Source organism: Archocentrus centrarchus, chromosome 5 (genome assembly GCF_007364275.1).
Source record: "Archocentrus centrarchus isolate MPI-CPG fArcCen1 chromosome 5, fArcCen1, whole genome shotgun sequence".
Taxonomy (NCBI): domain Eukaryota; kingdom Metazoa; phylum Chordata; class Actinopteri; order Cichliformes; family Cichlidae; genus Archocentrus; species Archocentrus centrarchus.
In genome coordinates, this window is record NC_044350.1 from 19,945,421 (window position 1) to 19,965,454 (window position 20,034).

Consider the following 20,034-nt stretch of genomic DNA (forward strand, 5'->3'; position numbering starts at 1 on the left):
CCTCTCATAGACTCCAGAAAGTAATTAAGGTTAACCAGTCAGCTCAAATCATGCATGTTTTTATAAACAAGCACTTTTAAAAACCTTTTAAAAATACAAATACATATTTCTTTAAAATATTATGAAATTAAGTAATCTAAAAATGCCACTGCAACACACGAATGACAAAATAAAGAAAAAACCTGAACCCTTGGTGCTAAAACAAGGGGATGTGGCAGTTCGTTTACACAGTAGGGGGCATTTTTACGGAATGGTTTGGGTCCATTTGTTGAGGGAAGAGTAACTGCAAAAAAGAAAGTTGTTGAGAGGAAGCCCCTTTATACTATCATGAAAGTGTTCAATCCTAATGGGCCTTTTTTTGTTATGCACTCATCTGTATTTGTCTTCGTACCCTCCCACTTAGTGACCTGTTTTTGCTGTTTTCGCAGATGCTCCTCAAGTCTGATCAAATGACAGGCTACTTATTTATACAGCTTGGTCTAATGTTCTCTTCTTTTGCATGACACAGTTGCAGATCACACCCTTGATGCCTCAGGCTTTTATATCAAGTTTCATTTAAGCAGTTTTGGCTGTGCTGTTCTTACCTGGCACTCATAGTCTTGTGATCACAAACATAACCGGTGGGATCTTATACTAACTAATTTGTTGTGTTCACCATTTTAGACTTTGCAATCTATGTTTTCTTCATAATACAGCATAAGTGTTTTGTGACAGCGGAGAGAGAGAGAGAGACGGGAAATGGGGGAAAGATACAGGGAAAGACACGCGGGTAGATTGGCGACAGCCCGGGACGCGAACCCACGCCGCCCGCACCGCAACGCGGCATGTATATGTGGTCGCCACATACACACCTCACCACTAAGCCACTTCACCACTAAGCCACCCAGGTGCCCCCAGGAAACCAGAGTTGTTGCATGGATTCAGCACCTCTGTAGCCCCTTAACTGGCAAGGGCCCGGTGACGGGCCGTTTGTAGTCCCTTTTATATGGCAGGCTAGACCCTCCCATTTTTATTGACACGTCATTCGGCCAATCATGTAACTGGCTGCACCAAATCACCTGACAAAGCTACGTGACGCCCTCTGAGTATTATTGGCTCTGGGAAACCCATTTCTTAACATGATTGGCCGAATGAGGTGTCAGTCAAAATGGGCGGGTCTAGCCTGCCATATAAATGCACTTCATTCGGCCCGCGGACCAGACGCAGCCGATTAATAGGCTATGAAATGGGTTGTTCAGAGCCAATAATGACCAGAAGGCGTTATGTAGTTTTTGTCAGGTGATTTTTTTGCTGCCAGTTAAGGGGTTAATATGGTTATCTTAGGTACTATACTATACTATACTGAATTTCAGCGTGGTACAGTGAGAGGATGCCACCTGTGCAACAAGTCTATCTATGAAATTTCCTCTACACTAAATATTCCACAGTCAACTGTTAGTGCTATCATAACAAAGTGGAAGTGAGCAAGTCAGTCACAAAGTGGTAGGCAAGGTAAAATCACAGAGCGGGGTCATCAGATGTTGCGCAGAGGTTGCCAACTTTCTGCAGAGTCAATCCCTACAGACCTCCAAACTTCATGTAGCCTTCGGATTACTGTAGCTCAAGAACAGAATTGGGCTTAATTCCAGTGAAAGGAACTCTTAATGCTTCAGCATACCAAGACATTTTGTACCATTTCGTGTCCCCAACTTTTAATAGGAACGGTTTGGGGAAGGCCCCTTCCTGTTCCAACACGACTGTGCACCATCTCACAAAACAAGGTCCATAAAGACACGGATGAGCAAGTCTGGCATGGAAGAACTTGACTGGCCTGCACAGAGTCCTGATCTCAACCTCATAGAACACCTTTGGGATGAATTAGAGCAGAGACTGCAAGCCAGGCCTTCTTGTCCAAGATCAGTGTCTGACCTCACAAATGGGCTTCTGGAAAAATGGTCGGAAATTCCCATAAACACATTCCTAAACCTTCTGGAAAGCCTTTCCAGAAGAGTTGAAGCTGTTATAGCTGCAAAGGGTAGGCCAAAATCATATTAAACCCTATGGATTGAGAATGGAATGTTATTCAATTTCATATGTGTGTGAAGGCAGATGAGTGAATGCTTTTGACAATACAGTGTATTTCTGTGAGTACAGACGTGTTTCTCAACTGCTGTTTAAAAGTTTTAATTTGTGGGGGGAAGCTATTGAGTTGGTTTAAGGGGAGGCTGGCCTTAAGGACCTAAAGCAACTTGTTTCAGACAGTGGGCTGAAACTGAGGCCCAGTATAAAATAAATTGAGGATTGGAGATGCTACAGATGAGCATAATAAGTCTTCTTTAAAACTATACAGAGAAGAAAAAGTTGTAAATATTTTATAAATATATATGTTTTCAAAATCCAGATAAAATGACACTGGAAAATATGACAAAGTCTACTAGTTGCACACTTTACTGTATTATAGATTTAATTTAAAAAATATTTTGTGCAAATTATTTTCACAGTTCACACAAAAACTTTTCTTAGCATTAATTTAACACACAACTGGATTTAAAAAAAAAATATATTAAAGTGCCTGTGGGTTCAGTTCCCTTACCAAAGCCTTTTTTATCTGTTGTGTTTTAGTTTCATCAGGCAGCCAATCCTAAAAAATCCCCATGGCTCCTGGCCTCTTCCATGGAAATATTAAATGCTTTGGAAGTGTTTTTTTTTTTTTTTTTAAATCACTGCCCGTACAAATATTTTGACACAAACTGATGCCAATGCTGAAGGTTTTTGGACTTCATGTCATGCTTTATATTCTGATAACCACTGAATAGTGTGAATGTAATTATAGCTGTTACACAGTGAAAATATTCAAGTAAATGGATGTGAAGCCACTCTATAAGCTATACCCTATAAAAGAGAATTAAATTCACAACCACCAGAACTTCCATAAACACACGTTATGGATGCCAACTAGTTAGTTTTTGGGTTAAATCAGTCACATTACACAGAAGCATACAAAATAAAAGCAGAGAAACTATATTACCCAAGAAAGTATTTTATTATACAAATTTAAAGTCATATGTAAAGATAAAAGTTAAATTAAAACCCAATCAGTAGAATAATACTAAACACCCCCCCCCCAAAAAGTCAAACCAGGAATTAAGGCATTGCAAGAGTTGTATTATAGATTCAAGCATAAAGTGTCTGAATACCTGTGAAAGCTGTGAAGGAGGTCTATTTATTTGGTGTATTAAACACTGCTCAAAAAATTAAAGGAAAACTTTTTAAACAGAGTATATCATCAAATCAGTTAAACTTCTGAGGTATTGATGTGGTCAGTTAAGTAGCAGAGAGGGTTATTTATCAGTTTCAACTGCCTTGGTGTTAATAAAATTAACAACAGGCACACTAAAGTGGCAGCAATGGGACAACCACTAAAACAGGAATGTCACTACTGACCCTAAACATGCAGAACCATAATTACTGTCTTTAACATCTGAGGTATTTGAAATACAAATTACTACTCAGTGTAGTATTTTATACATTCAGTATCTAATTGAATGATTTCAAATGCCCTTGTTTTAGACATTTGATCCCTCAGACAGATCTTCTAAAACAAATACTGATAACTTATTCCTAACCCACTGTATTTATAGCTGTTCTAACATGCTGTTTTAAAGTTTTTAATACAAATGTAGAATCATATGTAATTACAGGTGTTACTCTGCAGTACCTTTGTCCGTATAGCTCATATAGCTCAGCTGAATATGCCAATGATGGTATTGATTCTTGACATAATTACATTAAAAAAAAACTCTTATTTTAGACATTTGATACTTCAAGCTGGTCTTCTTGTCTTAAAATAAATATTGGTATACTAAAAATGACTCACCATATATATCTGTAGAGCAAAAAAGCTACACTACATACTTTTGAAATAAAAAAAAAGAAACTGTTCTTAAAGATGAGATTTTATTAAATATGGTCATTTGTTCCATTATCACGGACATGCAGTGACACATGCCATTTCCTTTGCCATCACTGGAAGGTCATTTGCTGGCTGGGAGCTGGTCTTCAGACGCTAGGAAAAGGTATTGATATTGTCAAAGAACATAAAATTTTTGTTATTCAAAAGCAAAGTTGCCACTAATAACACCACTGACCTGCCAGAGAGTCCCTCTTCCTTTGGTCAGTTTGTAGATCATAGTGACTGGGATCATAGAAAGAGATGACATGGCGAGGAACCATCCAATCCAGAAAGCCCACCAAGGATACACATAGGTGTTGTTGAACCTCATTGGTGTGTAACTCATCAGCAAAAACACAAGAGTTCCCTTTATAGGAAATCATCATAAATAATAAACATTACGGGCAAAAATATTGATAAACTGTAGACATGCTGCTTTAGATACTTACACCACAAATAAGAGGGGTGGCATACAGCCAGCAGTACTTGATAAGTGACAGAGGTTTGTACCCAATCATGTCCTCTATGTTGTCACAGAAGCGTTCTGCTCCTAGGACAGAAACATTTTATTTCAGTAAAAGGAAACTGGTATTTCATTGTTTTTTTTTTTTTTAAAAAAAGCTAAGGCTATTTGAAGTGGGTTAGCATGCCTATAGTTGCTGCACACTTGCAAACTGCTTTGCAACCCACCTCCTCTTTCATGTTGTGGCTGACTTAATCAGTTTCATGTTTGCTGCCACAATGCCCACTCTTTCCTGTAAAAGGAGTCTTGCTGTTGCTGTCCCCCACCTCCATGTCTTTACATGTCTGCACATGGCAGGACACGGAGGTGAGCCATCCCTTCTCTGAGCTCGCCACATGTGTGTGTGTGTGTGTGTGTGTGTGTGTGTGCGTGTGTGTGCGTGTGTGTGTGTGTAAAGCACAGACAGTTATGCCACTGGCATTTGTATCTTACCATAAATCCATCCAATAATCACTGACTGCAAGATTGCCATCAGAAGAAGAGTGGGCCCACTGCATACATAGTGATCAAAGATCTGCAGAATGTATGCGCCAGCCTAAAATAAAAGCAGTAAATACAGTGGCCTTGATATTGTTCACCTTTTACTGTAAACAACTCAAAATCCTGTTAGATTAAATAGAAACAAAATGCATTTTAACTGTTTATATATTGTGCATTTGGCATCAACTGACCATACCAACAAGCTTTTACACAAACTGACATAAACTGATATAAATGTATTTCTGATGTAAATGCAATCCTTGCAACTCACCTCTGATACTAATAACAGGCCAAGCATATAGCACAGAGCACAGATCAGCATCAGATAAAGCTCTCTGTAATATCCTCTTCGAATGTGGGCTGGGAAGACATCTGTTAAAGAGGTCATGATGCTTTCAAGACCTATAAACTGGAGCATAACACAAAGACGGATTAGTGTGGAGACAAGTTAACAAAACAAAAAATCCCACTACATTACATTTTTTAGAAGACATAAGAAAGACTGCAACTGACCTGACCGTCAATGCCTAATAAAATGATCATGGTGAAGAAGCACACAGACCAGACCTGAGGCCAAGGAAGCAGGGTCACAGCTTGTGGGTAAACTATAAAGACAAGTCCTGGGCCTGCAGAGGGACACCAAGAGCAGGTAAAATTTTCAGGATGCCGCAGTGTCTTTAGTTTACAGTAAAATGTTGAACTGTTGCATTTTAACAGGCTAAAAACTTTTGAATTTCAAAATAGCAAATATCTCCCAATAACCAGTAAAATCCAGTTTTCCAATTCATAATCTTTACTTTAATGCTGAAGAAAAATGCACTTCAGTCTGAAATCTTTCTAAATGGCACCAAACAGGTGTGCAGCCTTACCTGACTCAGCAACTGTAGCAATATCGACACCCTGCTTTTGTGACATGTAACCCAGAACTGAGAAAATTGCAAAGCCCAGTACAAAGCTGGTCCCACTGTTCAACAAGCAAAGATAGAAGGAGTCTCTGCAAATCAGAAAGAAGGCCTTTTGTCTTTACTTCTGCTTTGGTAACACAGAAGAATTTATAACACTGTGATTACCACAAATTACTAAAAATCTGTGAGTCTTTCTGTTATATATATATATATATATATATATATATATATATATATATATATATATATATATATATATATATATATATATATATATATATATATGTTGCAAATAAACAAATTACTTAAATGAGGTGTTTGAATATTTTGAACAAGTCTTATTTACTGATAATTCTTTAGCATTAGCAATGTTATATGACTGTCATGTCCATCAAATACTCACCTGTAACAGTTATTATTGTACTTGTTGTAGCTTCCAAGTGTAGTCAGGCATCCCAAACATATTGCATATGAAAAAAATATTTGTGTTCCAGCATCCATCCAGACCTGCAAATGATTTGTCAAAAAACACTGCTGCTATTGCTGCACAAAAATCTGATGTAAATCAGACATTAGATTGAATCATACCTGAGGGTCAGCGAGCCGTGCAGGATTGGGATACAAGTAATATTTGATCCCATGGAAGGCTCCAGGAAGGGTGATTCCTCTGATAAACAGCACAGTTAATGTGACGAAGGGTAATGTGGCTGTGAAATATGTAGCCTGTATTTAAAAAAAAAAAAAAAATTGGTAATACAAAAAATGCAGTGTAACCAATAAGAGTGGATATGGTAAAGTTTGCAAAGGAACATGCTGTGACGATGCAATGCTATGATGATAGCTGGCCTCTTTTTTTTGTTGGGCTGGTAGTTTTGTAATCTATCTAAGCACCATTTCTTGTCAGAATCACAAACCATATCACGTCATGAAAGGAGGCGCCCCTGAGTTCTCCCTGGTTTGTATTAATTTAATTAAAATTCCCCTCACTTAGGAAGAAAACAGGAGAAGGGAGTGAGTCATGCTACAGTAGGTATGTGGCAGAGACAGCCAGGATCCATTTCACACATCGCTCCCACAGACAGGTTTGCCAGTCAGCTATTCTCACAATTACAGACCTCACGTGAGTCATGCTTATCCACTGAAACAAGCACACAAGCCTGTTTCCACATTTCATAACTTTTCTTTAGACTGTTGCTGGGGAGTGGTGAAGTACATGTAACTTCACTGTATTTGGCAGTAGTTAGCCAATAGCTCATTTAAGTTCATATTTTAACTTTTTGTGTAGTTCTATACAAAAAATTACAGAGATTGAATATATTGCAAACTGCATTTCTTTCCCATGAATATATTGGAGTATTAAACTTTATGTTATGCTTTGTTTTTGTACTTTATGTGAAATGAAGTGGACTCTTCTGCTCTTTTCTTTACAAAGTAGTTTCATCAAATTGTTTTGAAGTATCTTAAGTTAACCAAACTTGAATTTTGCCTGGGATAGATTTGCTGCAGCCACTTCTGATTCTAACTAATTGCCAGCTTGCAAAGCTGTGCTTATCAAGTCATTTCTTTAATACTGATTCCAACATTGACTGCAAGTGGCTGCAGGTCTGAGATAACTGCAAGTGCATCACAACATTCTGATTCAATGAACATTTCCTGTGTAATAACTTAACTCAAGTGCTACACATTATATAAGGAGATGACAGAAGTACAATAATAAAACCCTGTTTGTTCACGTAGTCTATTAAAGGATGCCATTCTGATGGTATTCTGTGACAGCCGCAGAATTTGTATTCATAACCCTCATATGCAGCAACTGAAGCTGCCATGTGTTGCATGTGCACGTATGTGACTGAACTACTGCCTTGGCAGCAGCTTGAGGTAAATAAAAAAAAAAGCAGTGGATGTCAGGGAACTCCGGTGTTTTTGTTATTTTCCATGCCACACCTTAGTCACTGTGCCATGCTCAGTGAGGAAAAATAGCATCAGACAAATGATTTTAGAATGGAAGTGAAAGTGTTTCAGATTATTTATGACCCCATCATCAAGCAGCCATTGATTATAATGTATTGTGAACCAGACACCCTGCGCTATGGCCCTCGTTGAATTTAAGTGTCAAATGTTAAAAAGGAGCCTCCTTGCTATCTAAGTAGGTGGTGTGTGGAAAGCAGGTAGATTAGCAGCCTCCTGAACTGTTTTTGTATTTTAACTGAGTTACTGGACAGAAGAACACTGGGGACAGGCTAAGGCTGAGCTCAGGGTTAAAGTCAAAGCCCCAAAATAAAACACACTGAAAGATAATCAAAACCTGGAATACTGTGGCACAAAGCAGCGCAGACTATAGCAAGTGAAACAGAAGGGGTGTAGACTATATACACAGAGAGAAGGACACAGGTAAGCACAAATTTTGGACTGAAAAGAACAGACAGAAAATGCGAGAAAGGCACTTAAAAAAAAGAAAGGAAGAAAAAGGATGAAACAGCTATGATACCCAAACTGATTACATGACAACATTTGTCATTTCGGTGTTACCTTTCCTGTGGATCTCACTCCCTTCCAGACACAAAAGTAGCAGATGACCCAGGCAAGAAGAAGGCACAGAGAAAGTTCCCACTGTATGCTTCCCAAGGTCTCTATGCCAGTGGATATATTCAACACCCGTCGCCTGAAAGATGATGTACTATCAGTTTATGCAATGGGCATTTAAAGCAATATATGTTGTTGAGTAACACCTCATTTTAAGCAATATTTGCAGTGCAATTAATAGTCAAGTTAAAGTTAGGATTCTATGAGTGTGGGAAGGGCAAGAAAACTGGGCAACATATGAGAATGTTTGCATGTTGGATAAGCAGAACCCAGGCACATATATCTCTGAAAGGAATTGAGTTTTTTTTTTTTTTATTAGTTACATATTTGATTGACAAGTCACTGGGGCTGAAGTTAAAGCTCATTAAACTATTCAGAATGAAACATGCTTGAATGTGCAATTAAAATCCCTTCGCACCTTCTGTACACAGGTGTTTTCAGTTATTCTGGTTGATTGATCCCTTCTATTTGGGGCAGGGGGAGCTATGCTGAGAGATGTTACAGCGTATGCTCTTATGTGTGAACTGTCTTGCACAGGAAAATCTGAGTTTCCCAGATCAGGCAGCTCTAACTCGTAGTGCAGATCAGGTGACTTTTTGTAATGTTTTTTGAGGATGTTTTCAGTTAGACACAATCAGACATCTGGTCAGCTTTTTTTTTTTAAATTGTGTCCCACTAAGTATAATCACCAAACTACATGATTAAATTGGAAAATCTGACATAGCACATGCAACAAACTCATATGAACATTCCTGAGCAGTGTGTGTCTGTGGCATAGATGTGTAGGGCTTTTACCATTCCTCCTATTATCTACACATCTCATAATAAACACCATGTTACATTTGAAGAATTTCCTAATAACTCACTGCCAAAACTCTACAACAGAAGAGGATGAATTCACAGGTGATGTCCAGTTGACAGTGGCATTGTAGTTGTTTATTATCACACAATGATCTGAAAGAGATCAAAATACTGTTAAACATGATCCACTGACAAATCATTAGGTAAATACTTAATTGCAAAGGGATCATATCTAGAAACACACTGAATTGATGTGGACATTTTCCCCACTGTTTCTTAAGGTTACAAATTTGTTGGTGTATGCGTGGCAGAGATAAGCTCAGTGACAAAAAATATATATATAATTTACTTGTGTTCCAAGCATTATTACAGGTGGCCCACGGCAACTCTCCAGAGAAGGAAGAGAACAAGTAGAGAAAAGCCCAGGCTAAAACCACAATGTAGCTGATGCCTCCATAGAGAATGATCATTTGGCTGGTGTATCCCATGCCTGGAAACAACACAACTGTTAGAATTACATTCCCTTAATCTGCTTCACCACAATCCCAGTGGATAGCTCACCTTCAAACAGGGGGCAGATCTTCCTCCAGCACATGATCCCCCCCTGACTGGTGTACTGGCCCAGTGCTGTCTCCAGCACAAACAGAGGTATGCCACAGGTCACAAGGAACAGGATGTAAGGAATGAAGAATGCACCTGCAGGTAAGAAGAAACAACCGTAAGCACACATGTTAAACTACACACACCAAAAGTATTATAATCATATTTATGTTTCTAGACAATCTGGTCTCCACAGTGGTTCTAACAGAATTTATAAATATCAGAAGTTTCTGATCTATATTCTCACAGACATAGTTGGAGCAAATTAGATCTGAATACAAACATCTTTTTCCATCTCTTGCTAATGAAAACTGGGTTAAAAATAAAGCTGTTTTGGAGGCCACAGGAAAGCAGCCAGTCAGTAAAGACAGAAGGTATGCAAACAGCACTAAAAACCACCTTAAGAAGGCTGCTGAGCCTATATGATCAGGTGGTAAAGCAGATGCCACTTTTTAAAACTAATTAGTGTCTAGAACATTAAAACATCAAGAGATGGTGGTTGTCAGAGGGATAGACTGACTTAATGACAATGCTTTGCATTTAAAAGACAAGCTATCAGAATCAACAGAGTGGAATTAGTAGCTAGTCAGACAAATTCCTGTTATCCAAGAGTACATTTGGGAAATAGTTCTGCATAGCACTTTTGATGAGATGACTATAAATTCAATTTTTTTCCTATAGAATGTTGCTTTTATGCAGTACATTCAAGGAAATTGTATTTACAAATTTCCCATGGGGCTTTTTATCTGTCCTGAGCTTTTCTTACAATAAGAAAAGAAAATATATTTTTGACTAAATCAGTAGTGGCACTTAACTTTTTACAAAACCTGTTAATAAGCCAGTAACACTGTCATAGACAGAGAAGGGATTAGCTGAACATGAGCATTCTGCTAACTCGAAGCCAAGAAAATTCTTTCTTGTGGTGCCAGGTGACACAAAGAAAAGAAATACAGAAATGATCGGTGATAAAAGCATCAGTGGTCAGCTGGAAGTGGTAGAAACGTCTTAGGCGTACTCTACCAAGATAAAGTATGTGTCCATGTGTATTACTAGGAATGCTGACAAGGTGACTGAAGCCAGCAGAATGTGAAAGATTATGCAAAGCCACAGAATCTGCTGCAACATCAACCTTTATAAATAACTTTGAGTTATTAAGCCAGTTTTTTTTTCTTGGGGCAGTTTTGCTGCAGTTTAATTTCTTACATTGTGAAGTAAATGTTACCTTGAAAAACAGTGTTGTTTCCTAGTATTACTTTTTTTTTTTTGCTGTGCTCCTGGTCAAAACAGAGATATGAGGTATGAAGTGGCGCTAACATTAACATAGTGTGCTCAGGGTGAACTAATTAAGGACACATAATTTTCAGCAAGATGTCTGAGATGACGGTGTAGCTTTGCTCACTATAAAAGAACACAGTGTTTATCAGTTGTGGTAGCAACATTTGACCAAATTGGAACAAAGGCAGGAAATATCTGTGAGTAAATCATTTATTTCTCAAGGAGAGAAGGTAAAAAACCTAGGTACTCTCCTTATTTTGGCACCAGCTGACAAACAGTTGTAAGACCTGGGGTTGATTTGTTTGAAATGCATTTTAACATTCCTGTCTTTATTTAATGTCTCGGGGGTATAGCGCTAACTTTCACATGCACATTTTCTGTCCCTGTAAGGTGAGTCAATAATACTTGTTTTGAATACTTAATTTGATTCATTCATTTGTGGAATATTGTCATCAAAACATCCCACATTAAATTTATTTCAACAGTCACATGATGCTGTGAACACAGATTCTCAGATTTTCTCATTCTCTTTGTGTCTCAGTATTTTTCATTCAAGTTCAACAATGGTGGACTGAAATTAGAGGGCTTCAGAGAAGAATCTGATTGTGTTTTTTGGCACAAAGACAGACATAACTTTTTTTTTTCTTTTCATAACCTGTCAAATCCTTAATCATCAAACGTGAAGCAGACACACAAATGGAAAGCAGATACATTTTACAGTGGACAGTTTTTATCATTTGTAACCACAAAGACAAGGATAAAAACTCTGAACATTTCAAAAAAGTATTTGTCAGTGAAAATCGAACACGTAACATGTTCACAATTGTGCTTTGGTGAATAAAAAAGAAACTATTTCTTGAGAACAATTTCCAGGATCTATCATTATATAGCACTTTTTTTCAGTGATGATACTAACCTGGTAGAATAAAGAAGAGAAATACTTACCTCCGCCATTCTTGTAGCAAAGATATGGAAATCTCCACACATTGCCAAGTCCAATAATAGCACCGGCCACAGATAGGATGAACTCCTTTTTGCTGCCCCACTTGCCGCGCTCTTCAACAGTTTTTGAAGTGCTCTTTGTGGGGAGATGAAACAGCCTGCGCAAAGATTCTGCCATACTGCTGAGCAAGAGATGGTCTGATGGCAAAACTAGCAAAAACTCTTGAATGTGTGGATTGACTGGTTGGGGACTGCCTGATGTAGATTAGTATAGGGTTACCCAATAGTTATCTAGTTGATAAACTACACGGCCACAAGGGGGACCTCTAGATTTATATACTGTAGACCACAAGCAGGAGAGAGAAGTATTCAGTGTGACTGATGTCCTTTTGAGCATGGTCTTGAAGACATTCAAAGCAGGGCTTACTGCCTCAAATGAGGTATGAATGAATAAGAACGACAGTACTGGTATTTTAACTAAGTTAAAGGTAGATTAGCCTTATCTCTGTCTCCTTGCATTAATGCATATTAATTACATTATTATAATTTTACAAGGATCATGCAGAGAATTTTAGATACGTAATAGTGAAGGCCCCCAAGACAAGAGAGCCTTTGCCAGGATGCAAATGTCTAAAGGCTGATTATATGTTATTTTCCATGTGCAATGCCTGTGTACATTTTTTTTCCATGAGATGAAGTTCAGCTGAATGCCTTCACACCACATTGCCTTCCTGATAATGAAGACTTATTTATGTGCTATTATTTTTAGAGGGAAATGTACAACTCAAATTCCAAAACTCTTCCAATACTTTGTAAAATGTAAATAAAAATATACTGTAGTGATTTGCAAATCTCGTAGAACATAGAAAACATACTGTATCAAATGTTTAAGCAGAGAAAATGCACCATTTTCAAAAGAAAAAAATAGGTCGTGCATCTCAGAAACTTTGGGACAGGGCCATGTTAGCACTGTGCAGCATCCCCTCCTCTTTTAATAACTGTCCATAAATGTCTGGGAAATGAGAGACAAACGCTGGACCTTTAGGAGAGGAATTCTTGACTGACATAGGATTCTAGCTGTTTAACAGTCCTGAGTCTTGTTGGTGAAAGGACTGCAGGCGTGCCAGTTCAACACCCAAGCTCTTCCACCACAAAGTTATGCTATTGAAGTACATACAGTATGTGGTTTAGCATTGTCTTCTTGAAATGTCCCAGGCCCTTCCTGAAAAACACATTGTCTGGATGGCTGCAAATGTTGCTCTAAAACAGGGCTCTTCAACTCCAGGCCTCGAGAGCCCCTGTCCTACAGGTTTTAGATGTGTCTCTGCTTCAACACACCTGAGTCAAATATAGAAGTCATTAGCAGGACTCTGGAGAACTTGACTGCATACTGAGGAGGTAATTCAGCCATTTGATTCAGGTGTGTTGGATCAGGGACACATCTAAAACCTGCAGGACAGGGGCTCTCGAGGCCTGGAGTTGAGGAGCCCTGCTCTAAAACCTGAATATGCCTTTCAGCATCTATGGTGCCTTTTCAGATGTGCAAACTGCCATTTCCATTGGCACTGATGGACACATACTAAACAACACAGCAAAAATAAGACAGTACGTCATTCAGGTTTCAGTGATCTCCCTTTTGACTTTAAATTTTTGGATGAGGTGAATTTTCCATGTCTAGGAAACTAAATATATGACTTTGTTTTATCAGCTATTAATGTTTTCTGTTTCATGTATTGCTTTATATTTATGCATTCATCTACTCCTCTCTTAACCTGTCTATGCTGCCTCTAAGTATCCAATTTCTAACTCACCTGTATTCCTTTACACCATTTCTTCTCCTTAAGTACTATTTATGAGCAGCTCACTACTTCAAAGTCACAGCAGGGGGCATCTCAGGATCTTTGATCCTTGTCTGAGTGAAGACTGATACTTTGCTCATTCATTGCCAATGTTGGTTCTTATGCTTTCCCACAAGTACTTTTCTCTTCCAGCCGTGAAGCAACTATTAAAAAAATAAAATTAAGCAAAATTTTTGATTCCACAATGTTAAAAGATTCCTTTATAAACATAATGCATAGTTTGTGCATTGTGCATAATTTTAGTTAATCAAAAGAACAATTAGAGGTGTTAGTAAAAGCAAAAGTAAAAGTGCTCATTATGTAGAACTGAAGATAAATGTATCACATGAAAATAAATCACAAGTACAGTGTGGTGCAAAAGTCTTGAGCCACCTGCCACCTCTTTATATTTTCTTAGGAAAACAGGAAACAGGTGCAATAATTTATTAAAACATACAAACATACATGGAAATACCATTTATAAGGCAAAAACAGAGTCCTCTTTTCATTTACATTAATCACTAATAAACAGTATGCACATATTCACATGGTAAATATTCACATAAAAAATAAACTACACTTTTCTCCCCCATGAACCCATGGGAGGCCGTTTTTAAACCCCTGTTTACAGGGTGGGCTGCTGCAGCAGCACGAAGCATGTGTTTTTATAAAGTGAATATCTAGGGCTCTTTTAGATCTCGTGTTCATTCACATTCAAAGAAAGACTCCCAAGTAGACCGATCAAGAGGATCTCATGTCCATCAAGCTTGAAAAGCTTAAACAGGAGCAATGTGGGAACAAATCTGAGTTTAAAGGAGAACATTTCATTAAAGTGAATTAAAACAGGATAATATAAGATAAAAGAGCGATAGCCTCCAATAACAGTAATGTCAATAAAATTTTTGGACAGTGACACAATTTGGTCATTTTTATCTATCCACCAATATATGTTTAAGCTAAAGTCATAATTTAACTGAGGTGACTGATCCAAAATCTTGCATTCAACTGTAAGTAACTGTAGTAGTTTTTTTTATGCGCAGTACACAGTACACCCTATCCATCTGTACTGTCAAAGTGCCATCCCACCAGTTGTGCTGCTGTGGCTGAGTCTGAGCAAACAGGACATTCCTAAATACTTCAGAATTTATCTGGCCGCTTCTGTCTTCTGTCATATCATCAACATCCACAATGACCAGTGGCACTGGAAGTCATGCGTGCACATCATCCTGCCCCAATATGTTTTCATGATCCTGTAAGCTGGAGCTGTTCCAAGTCCCCACTGTGCTTTTTTTTCTGTCCATCATTCTAGTTCAGGTTGAGCTTGGTTTCAGCTGTTGGAAGAATTTAAACTGTAAGTTGTATTTACTCAAACCAAGATCCAATAGCAGAATAAGCTGTTTGGCATAGGCAGAGAAGATCTGACAAGTTTTTCATGCACAACCCACATATACAGCTCTGCTGCTCAATCTACAATTGCATTTTCCTTCCAAACGTGGCACCATTTAAGAGGGAATACACAGGCTTTCCAATGGTGTAAGATTTACTGCCAAGAAGTATTGTTACAGCAAAGAACTAATGGACCAAACACAAATCTCCTTACTTGTTGTGTTAATTTTATACATAAGGAAAAAGTATTAACTACTGCACCTCAGATCCACTTTATTAATAATGAAATAAAATCTACTACTACCACCACCGCCACTACTACTACTGATACTAATACTAATACTACTACTACTACTACTACTACTACTACTACTACTACTACTACTAATAATAATAATAATAATAATAATAACAGAGAAGTCCTTGTCTTTCTTTTTTCTATCAAAATATATGTACATGTCCTTTTAACCAAGAAAAAAAAGTTGCACATTAATTTTTTTTTTTTTTAACATTGTTTAAGACATAGTTTGTATTGAACACATATTTGGAAATCTCTTTAACTATATTATTAAGACAATTTTTTCCACATAACCGAACTTTAAGCCAGTTTAATTTATTTGTAGAGTAAAGCATTTAATTTGCTGTGTCATGTATTTATTAAAGCTGTGAACTCAGAAATATAGCACTATTCAGAGGTCATACTGAACCTCTGAGAAGTGGAACCAATACAATAGAAAACCATTTGGGTTTTTAATGAGCCTTTGATTTTACCCTCTAATGTGGACTTGTGAGTTCATCCAGCAGAGGGCAGCCAGTAGTTGCTGATTTTCTCCAACAAGGAAAGGAAATGACCGGAAATCATAGAAGAAGAAGCAGAAGAAGCTCTTTTTGAAATGTGTTAAATGAATGCGCTGAGCTAATAAATAGCTTATTAATTGTTTAAGCTGAAACTAAACTTTCTTTTTTTTTTAAAACAAGTCTTATAGCTTACTGTTTGCGGTGATAATGTCAGGGATTCCTCCAGACACATGGCAGCCGCCTACAGTGGCTTTGGAGACAACGTAAGTTCCCAATCTAACACTGGATGCTAACTCAACTAGCTTTCAGTAACCTGAGGTCTTGGTGTTTGTTGCGTTAACAAATCTCGCATTTTTTATTTTCAGAATCGTTTTAACAAACCGCATGAAGTCAAGCATATTTCCGCTAAATACTAGTGTAACAGAGCCTACGCTATTCAGAGACTATAAAGACACATGTTAACTGACTGTGGGTTGCAGGATGGGGACTGTTGTGGTGGAGCTGTACTGGAAACATGCTCCAAAAACCTGCAAGAATTTTGCAGAGCTGTGCAGAAGAGGCTACTACAACAACACCAAGTTTCACCGGATCATAAAAGACTTCATGGTGCAGGGAGGAGATCCCACAGGAACAGGTGGGTTCATCACAGGGACAGTCGCAACTCTGTGGATGTACCACTGTCAGAATCAGAATCAGAATCAGAAGGTTTTTATTGCCATATGGGTGAACAGGTTCACAGCATTAGGAAATTGCTGCGGTACTTCGTGCTTACAGAAAAAAACAAAAAACAAATAAGTATAAAAACTATAAGACAATATACAAGTATACAAATTGCAAATATACAGAGATATTAGAGCTTACAAAATATACAGTGCAGAGACTAATTAAAAGATAAAAGAATGTAAACTATATTCCACTAATATGTACATCAGTGCAATCAGACAGGTGCATAGACATAGGGTCATCAGCGTTTGTGGAGGGTGGTGGTAACAGTCTTAGGGTAATTGTTCATGAGTCCAACAGCAGAGGGGAAGAAACTGTTCTTATGGCGGGAGGTTCTGGTCCGTATGGACCGTAGCCTCCTGCCTGAGGGGAGAGGGTCAAAAAGTCTGTGCCCAGGGTGAGAGTGGTCGGCTGTGATCCGACCTGCACGCCCCAGTGTCCTGGAGGTGTACAGGTCCTGGAGAGATGGGAGGTTACAGCCAATCACCTTCTCAGCAGAGTGCACAATGCGCTGTAGTCTCTGTTTGTCCCTAGTGGTGGCTCCAGCGTACCACACAGTGATGGAGGAGGTAAGGATGGACTCAATGATGGCAGTATAGAACTGCACCATGGTCCTTGCTGGCAAGTTGAATTTCTTCAACTGCCGCAGGAAGTACATCCTCTGCTGGGCCTTTTTGACGACAGAGGTGATGGTGGGCTCCCACTTGAGGTCCTGGGTGATGGTAGTTCCCAGGAAGCGAAAAGAGTCCACTGTGGTGATGGGGGTGTCAGTCAGGATGATGGAGGGTAGAGGGGCTGTGTGCTTCCTAAAGTCCACTATAATCTCCACTGTCTTCTGGGTGTTCAGTACCAGGTTATTGTGGCTGCACCAGGACACCAGACGTCCCCAGATTAGGTAGTAGGTTCATGCTTTGAGTTGGTCAGTTGCATCAAATAAAGGAAAACGAGCACTTTTTCCTAAAGGTGCCTAGATTTCTGTCACTTTAAAATGGCACTAATTGCAGGTAAATCTTTTTTTTTTTTTTATTATTTTTTGTTTTTTTTTGTTTTTTTTTAAATAGTTACATATTACAATGTGTTTCTTTTTTGCAGAAAACATATTTTTATTTCCAGTCTAATAAAATGTAGGAAGCATACAGTAAAATGTTTAATAAATGTATGTGGTAGGCGAGTGTGTACAGGGGTGTTGTATTTCAATAGCAAATGCGAATAACAGAATACAGCGGCTCTTCTTTGCCATCAACAACATCTCCATAGTTATCTAAATGCTGAATCCTGTTTTAGATATACACACCAGACACTTTATTGGGTACACCTCACTAGTACTGGGTTGGACCCCCTTTTGCTTTCAGATTTGTTGCTGCATATTTGTTAGCTGCATATCCATGATGTGAATCTTCCATTCCACTACATCCCAAAGGTGCTCTATTGGATTGAAAGCTTGTGACTGTGGAGGCCATTTAAGTACAGTAACCTCATTGAGGATCTGAGCTTTGTGACGTGGTGTGTTAAAGCAGCCATCAATAGATGGGTACACTGAGGTCATAAAAGGATGGACATGGTCAGCAACGATACTAAGGCAGGCTGTGGCATTTGAACGATGCTCAGTTGGTACTAAGGGGCCCAAAGTGTGCCAAGAAAATAGCCCCACACCACTACACCAACAAGCCTTAACCACTGATACAAAACAGGACGGGCTCATGTTTTCATGTTTACGCCATATTTGGCCAAACCACGTGAATGTCACAGCAGAAATCGAGACTCATTTGACCAGGCAACATTTTTCCAGTCTTCTATTATCCATTTTTTATGAGCCTGTGTGAATTGTAGCCTCAGTTTCCTGTTTTTAGGAAACTGAGGCTACAGGACTATTACCCTGTGAGGTCTGCTTCAAGGTTCGATGTGTTATGTGTTCAGAGACACGCTTCTGCTTAACTTGATTGTAGTTATTTGAGTTACTGTTGCCTTCATATCAATTCAGAGCATTCTCAGGCCATTCTCCTCTGGCATCAACAAGGCATTTTGGCCCAGAAAACTGCTGCTTACTGGATATTGTCTCTTTTTCAGACCATTCTCTGCAGACCCTAGAGATTGTTGTGTGACAGCAGATCAGCAGTTTCTGAAATACTCAGGCACCAACAAACATGCCACATTCAAAGTCACTTAAATCAGCTTTCCTACTGATTCTGGTGCTCGGTTTGAACTTCAGCAGGTTTTCTTGACCATGTCTACATGCCTAAATGCATGAAATTATTGACATGTAATTGGCTGATTAAATATTTACATTAATGAGTAGTTGAACAGATTTACCTAATAAAGTGGCCAGTGAGGGTATATTTTAGGGCCCCATCATTATTCTCTGAATAATCTCACATGTTCATGGTCTAAATTTGCTTCTTGTGATCTTTGTTTTCCTAACAGGTCGAGGTGGTGCCTCCATATATGGCAAACAGTTCGAAGATGAACTAAACCCAGAACTAAAATTCACGGGTAATGCTTGTTGAATTATAACATTGGAATAGATGTGAATGTGAAAGGCTGCCGTAGGTTGGTAAATAAAGAAAAACCCTGCACAAAGTCCTTAAAATTATTCATGTTTGTCAGTACTGAGGTCTTTTTCTTGTTTATTTGTATACACATGTTCATACATGGATGCTTTATTTCCAGATTCAAATGTTCATTAGTGTTCGTGTAAACAAATCTTTTGTAAAAGTTTCTAGTGTTTATGAAACATTTGAGTTCACAGCTGAATAAATTGAGTCCAGTGTTTCTGATAAATACCTCTGTGATACTATCTGATATCTTATAATTTGTCAGTATGTTTTTGTGTCTGTTAGGTGCCGGGATTCTGGCGATGGCCAATGCAGGACCGGACACGAATGGAAGTCAGTTCTTCCTCACCCTCGGACCCACTCAGTGGTTAGATGGAAAGCACAGTATTTTTGGAAGGGTGTATCAGGGGATGGGAGTGCTGAACCGGATTGGGATGGTGGAGACAAACAGTCAAGATCGTCCAGTTGATGATATCAAAATTCTCAGAGCTAATGTATCCAATTAAATGAAACTTGATTTTCTTTTTTACAGTTTTTTTTTTAAAATAAACATCTTTATAAGATGTAAATGTGAGTAAAACTTGTGTTGTCTCCAGCTGTGCAAATAGTAGCTTATTGACCCACCAAAGTACTGAATATTCACACTCAGTTATCACTATCAACATGAATGAAGTGTTAATATCAAAGAATTAATGAT

General features: G+C 38.4%; 2 protein-coding genes across 2 annotated transcripts; one reads left to right on the forward strand and one right to left on the reverse strand.

Annotated features, from left to right (window-relative positions):
* Window positions 1–3,707: 3,707 nt before the first annotated feature.
* slc6a11a (solute carrier family 6 member 11a) lies at window positions 3,708–12,251 on the reverse strand. Its single transcript, XM_030728650.1, has 14 exons — window positions 12,044–12,251; window positions 9,785–9,919; window positions 9,573–9,713; window positions 9,289–9,376; window positions 8,369–8,501; window positions 6,428–6,562; window positions 6,243–6,346; window positions 5,804–5,928; window positions 5,448–5,560; window positions 5,206–5,343; window positions 4,887–4,989; window positions 4,381–4,481; window positions 4,128–4,298; window positions 3,708–4,045 (listed from the first exon to the last, which is right to left on the reverse strand). The coding sequence occupies exons 1-14, from the start codon at window positions 12,216–12,218 to the stop codon at window positions 3,965–3,967; spliced, it is 1,743 nt and encodes a 580-aa protein (XP_030584510.1). The 5' UTR covers window positions 12,219–12,251; the 3' UTR covers window positions 3,708–3,964.
* A 3,880-nt stretch (window positions 12,252–16,131) lies between these two features.
* ppil1 (peptidylprolyl isomerase (cyclophilin)-like 1) lies at window positions 16,132–19,930 on the forward strand. The gene is made up of 4 exons (XM_030729915.1): window positions 16,132–16,325; window positions 16,542–16,696; window positions 19,207–19,275; window positions 19,623–19,930. The coding sequence occupies exons 1-4, from the start codon at window positions 16,270–16,272 to the stop codon at window positions 19,841–19,843; spliced, it is 501 nt and encodes a 166-aa protein (XP_030585775.1). The 5' UTR covers window positions 16,132–16,269; the 3' UTR covers window positions 19,844–19,930.
* Window positions 19,931–20,034: the final 104 nt, after the last annotated feature.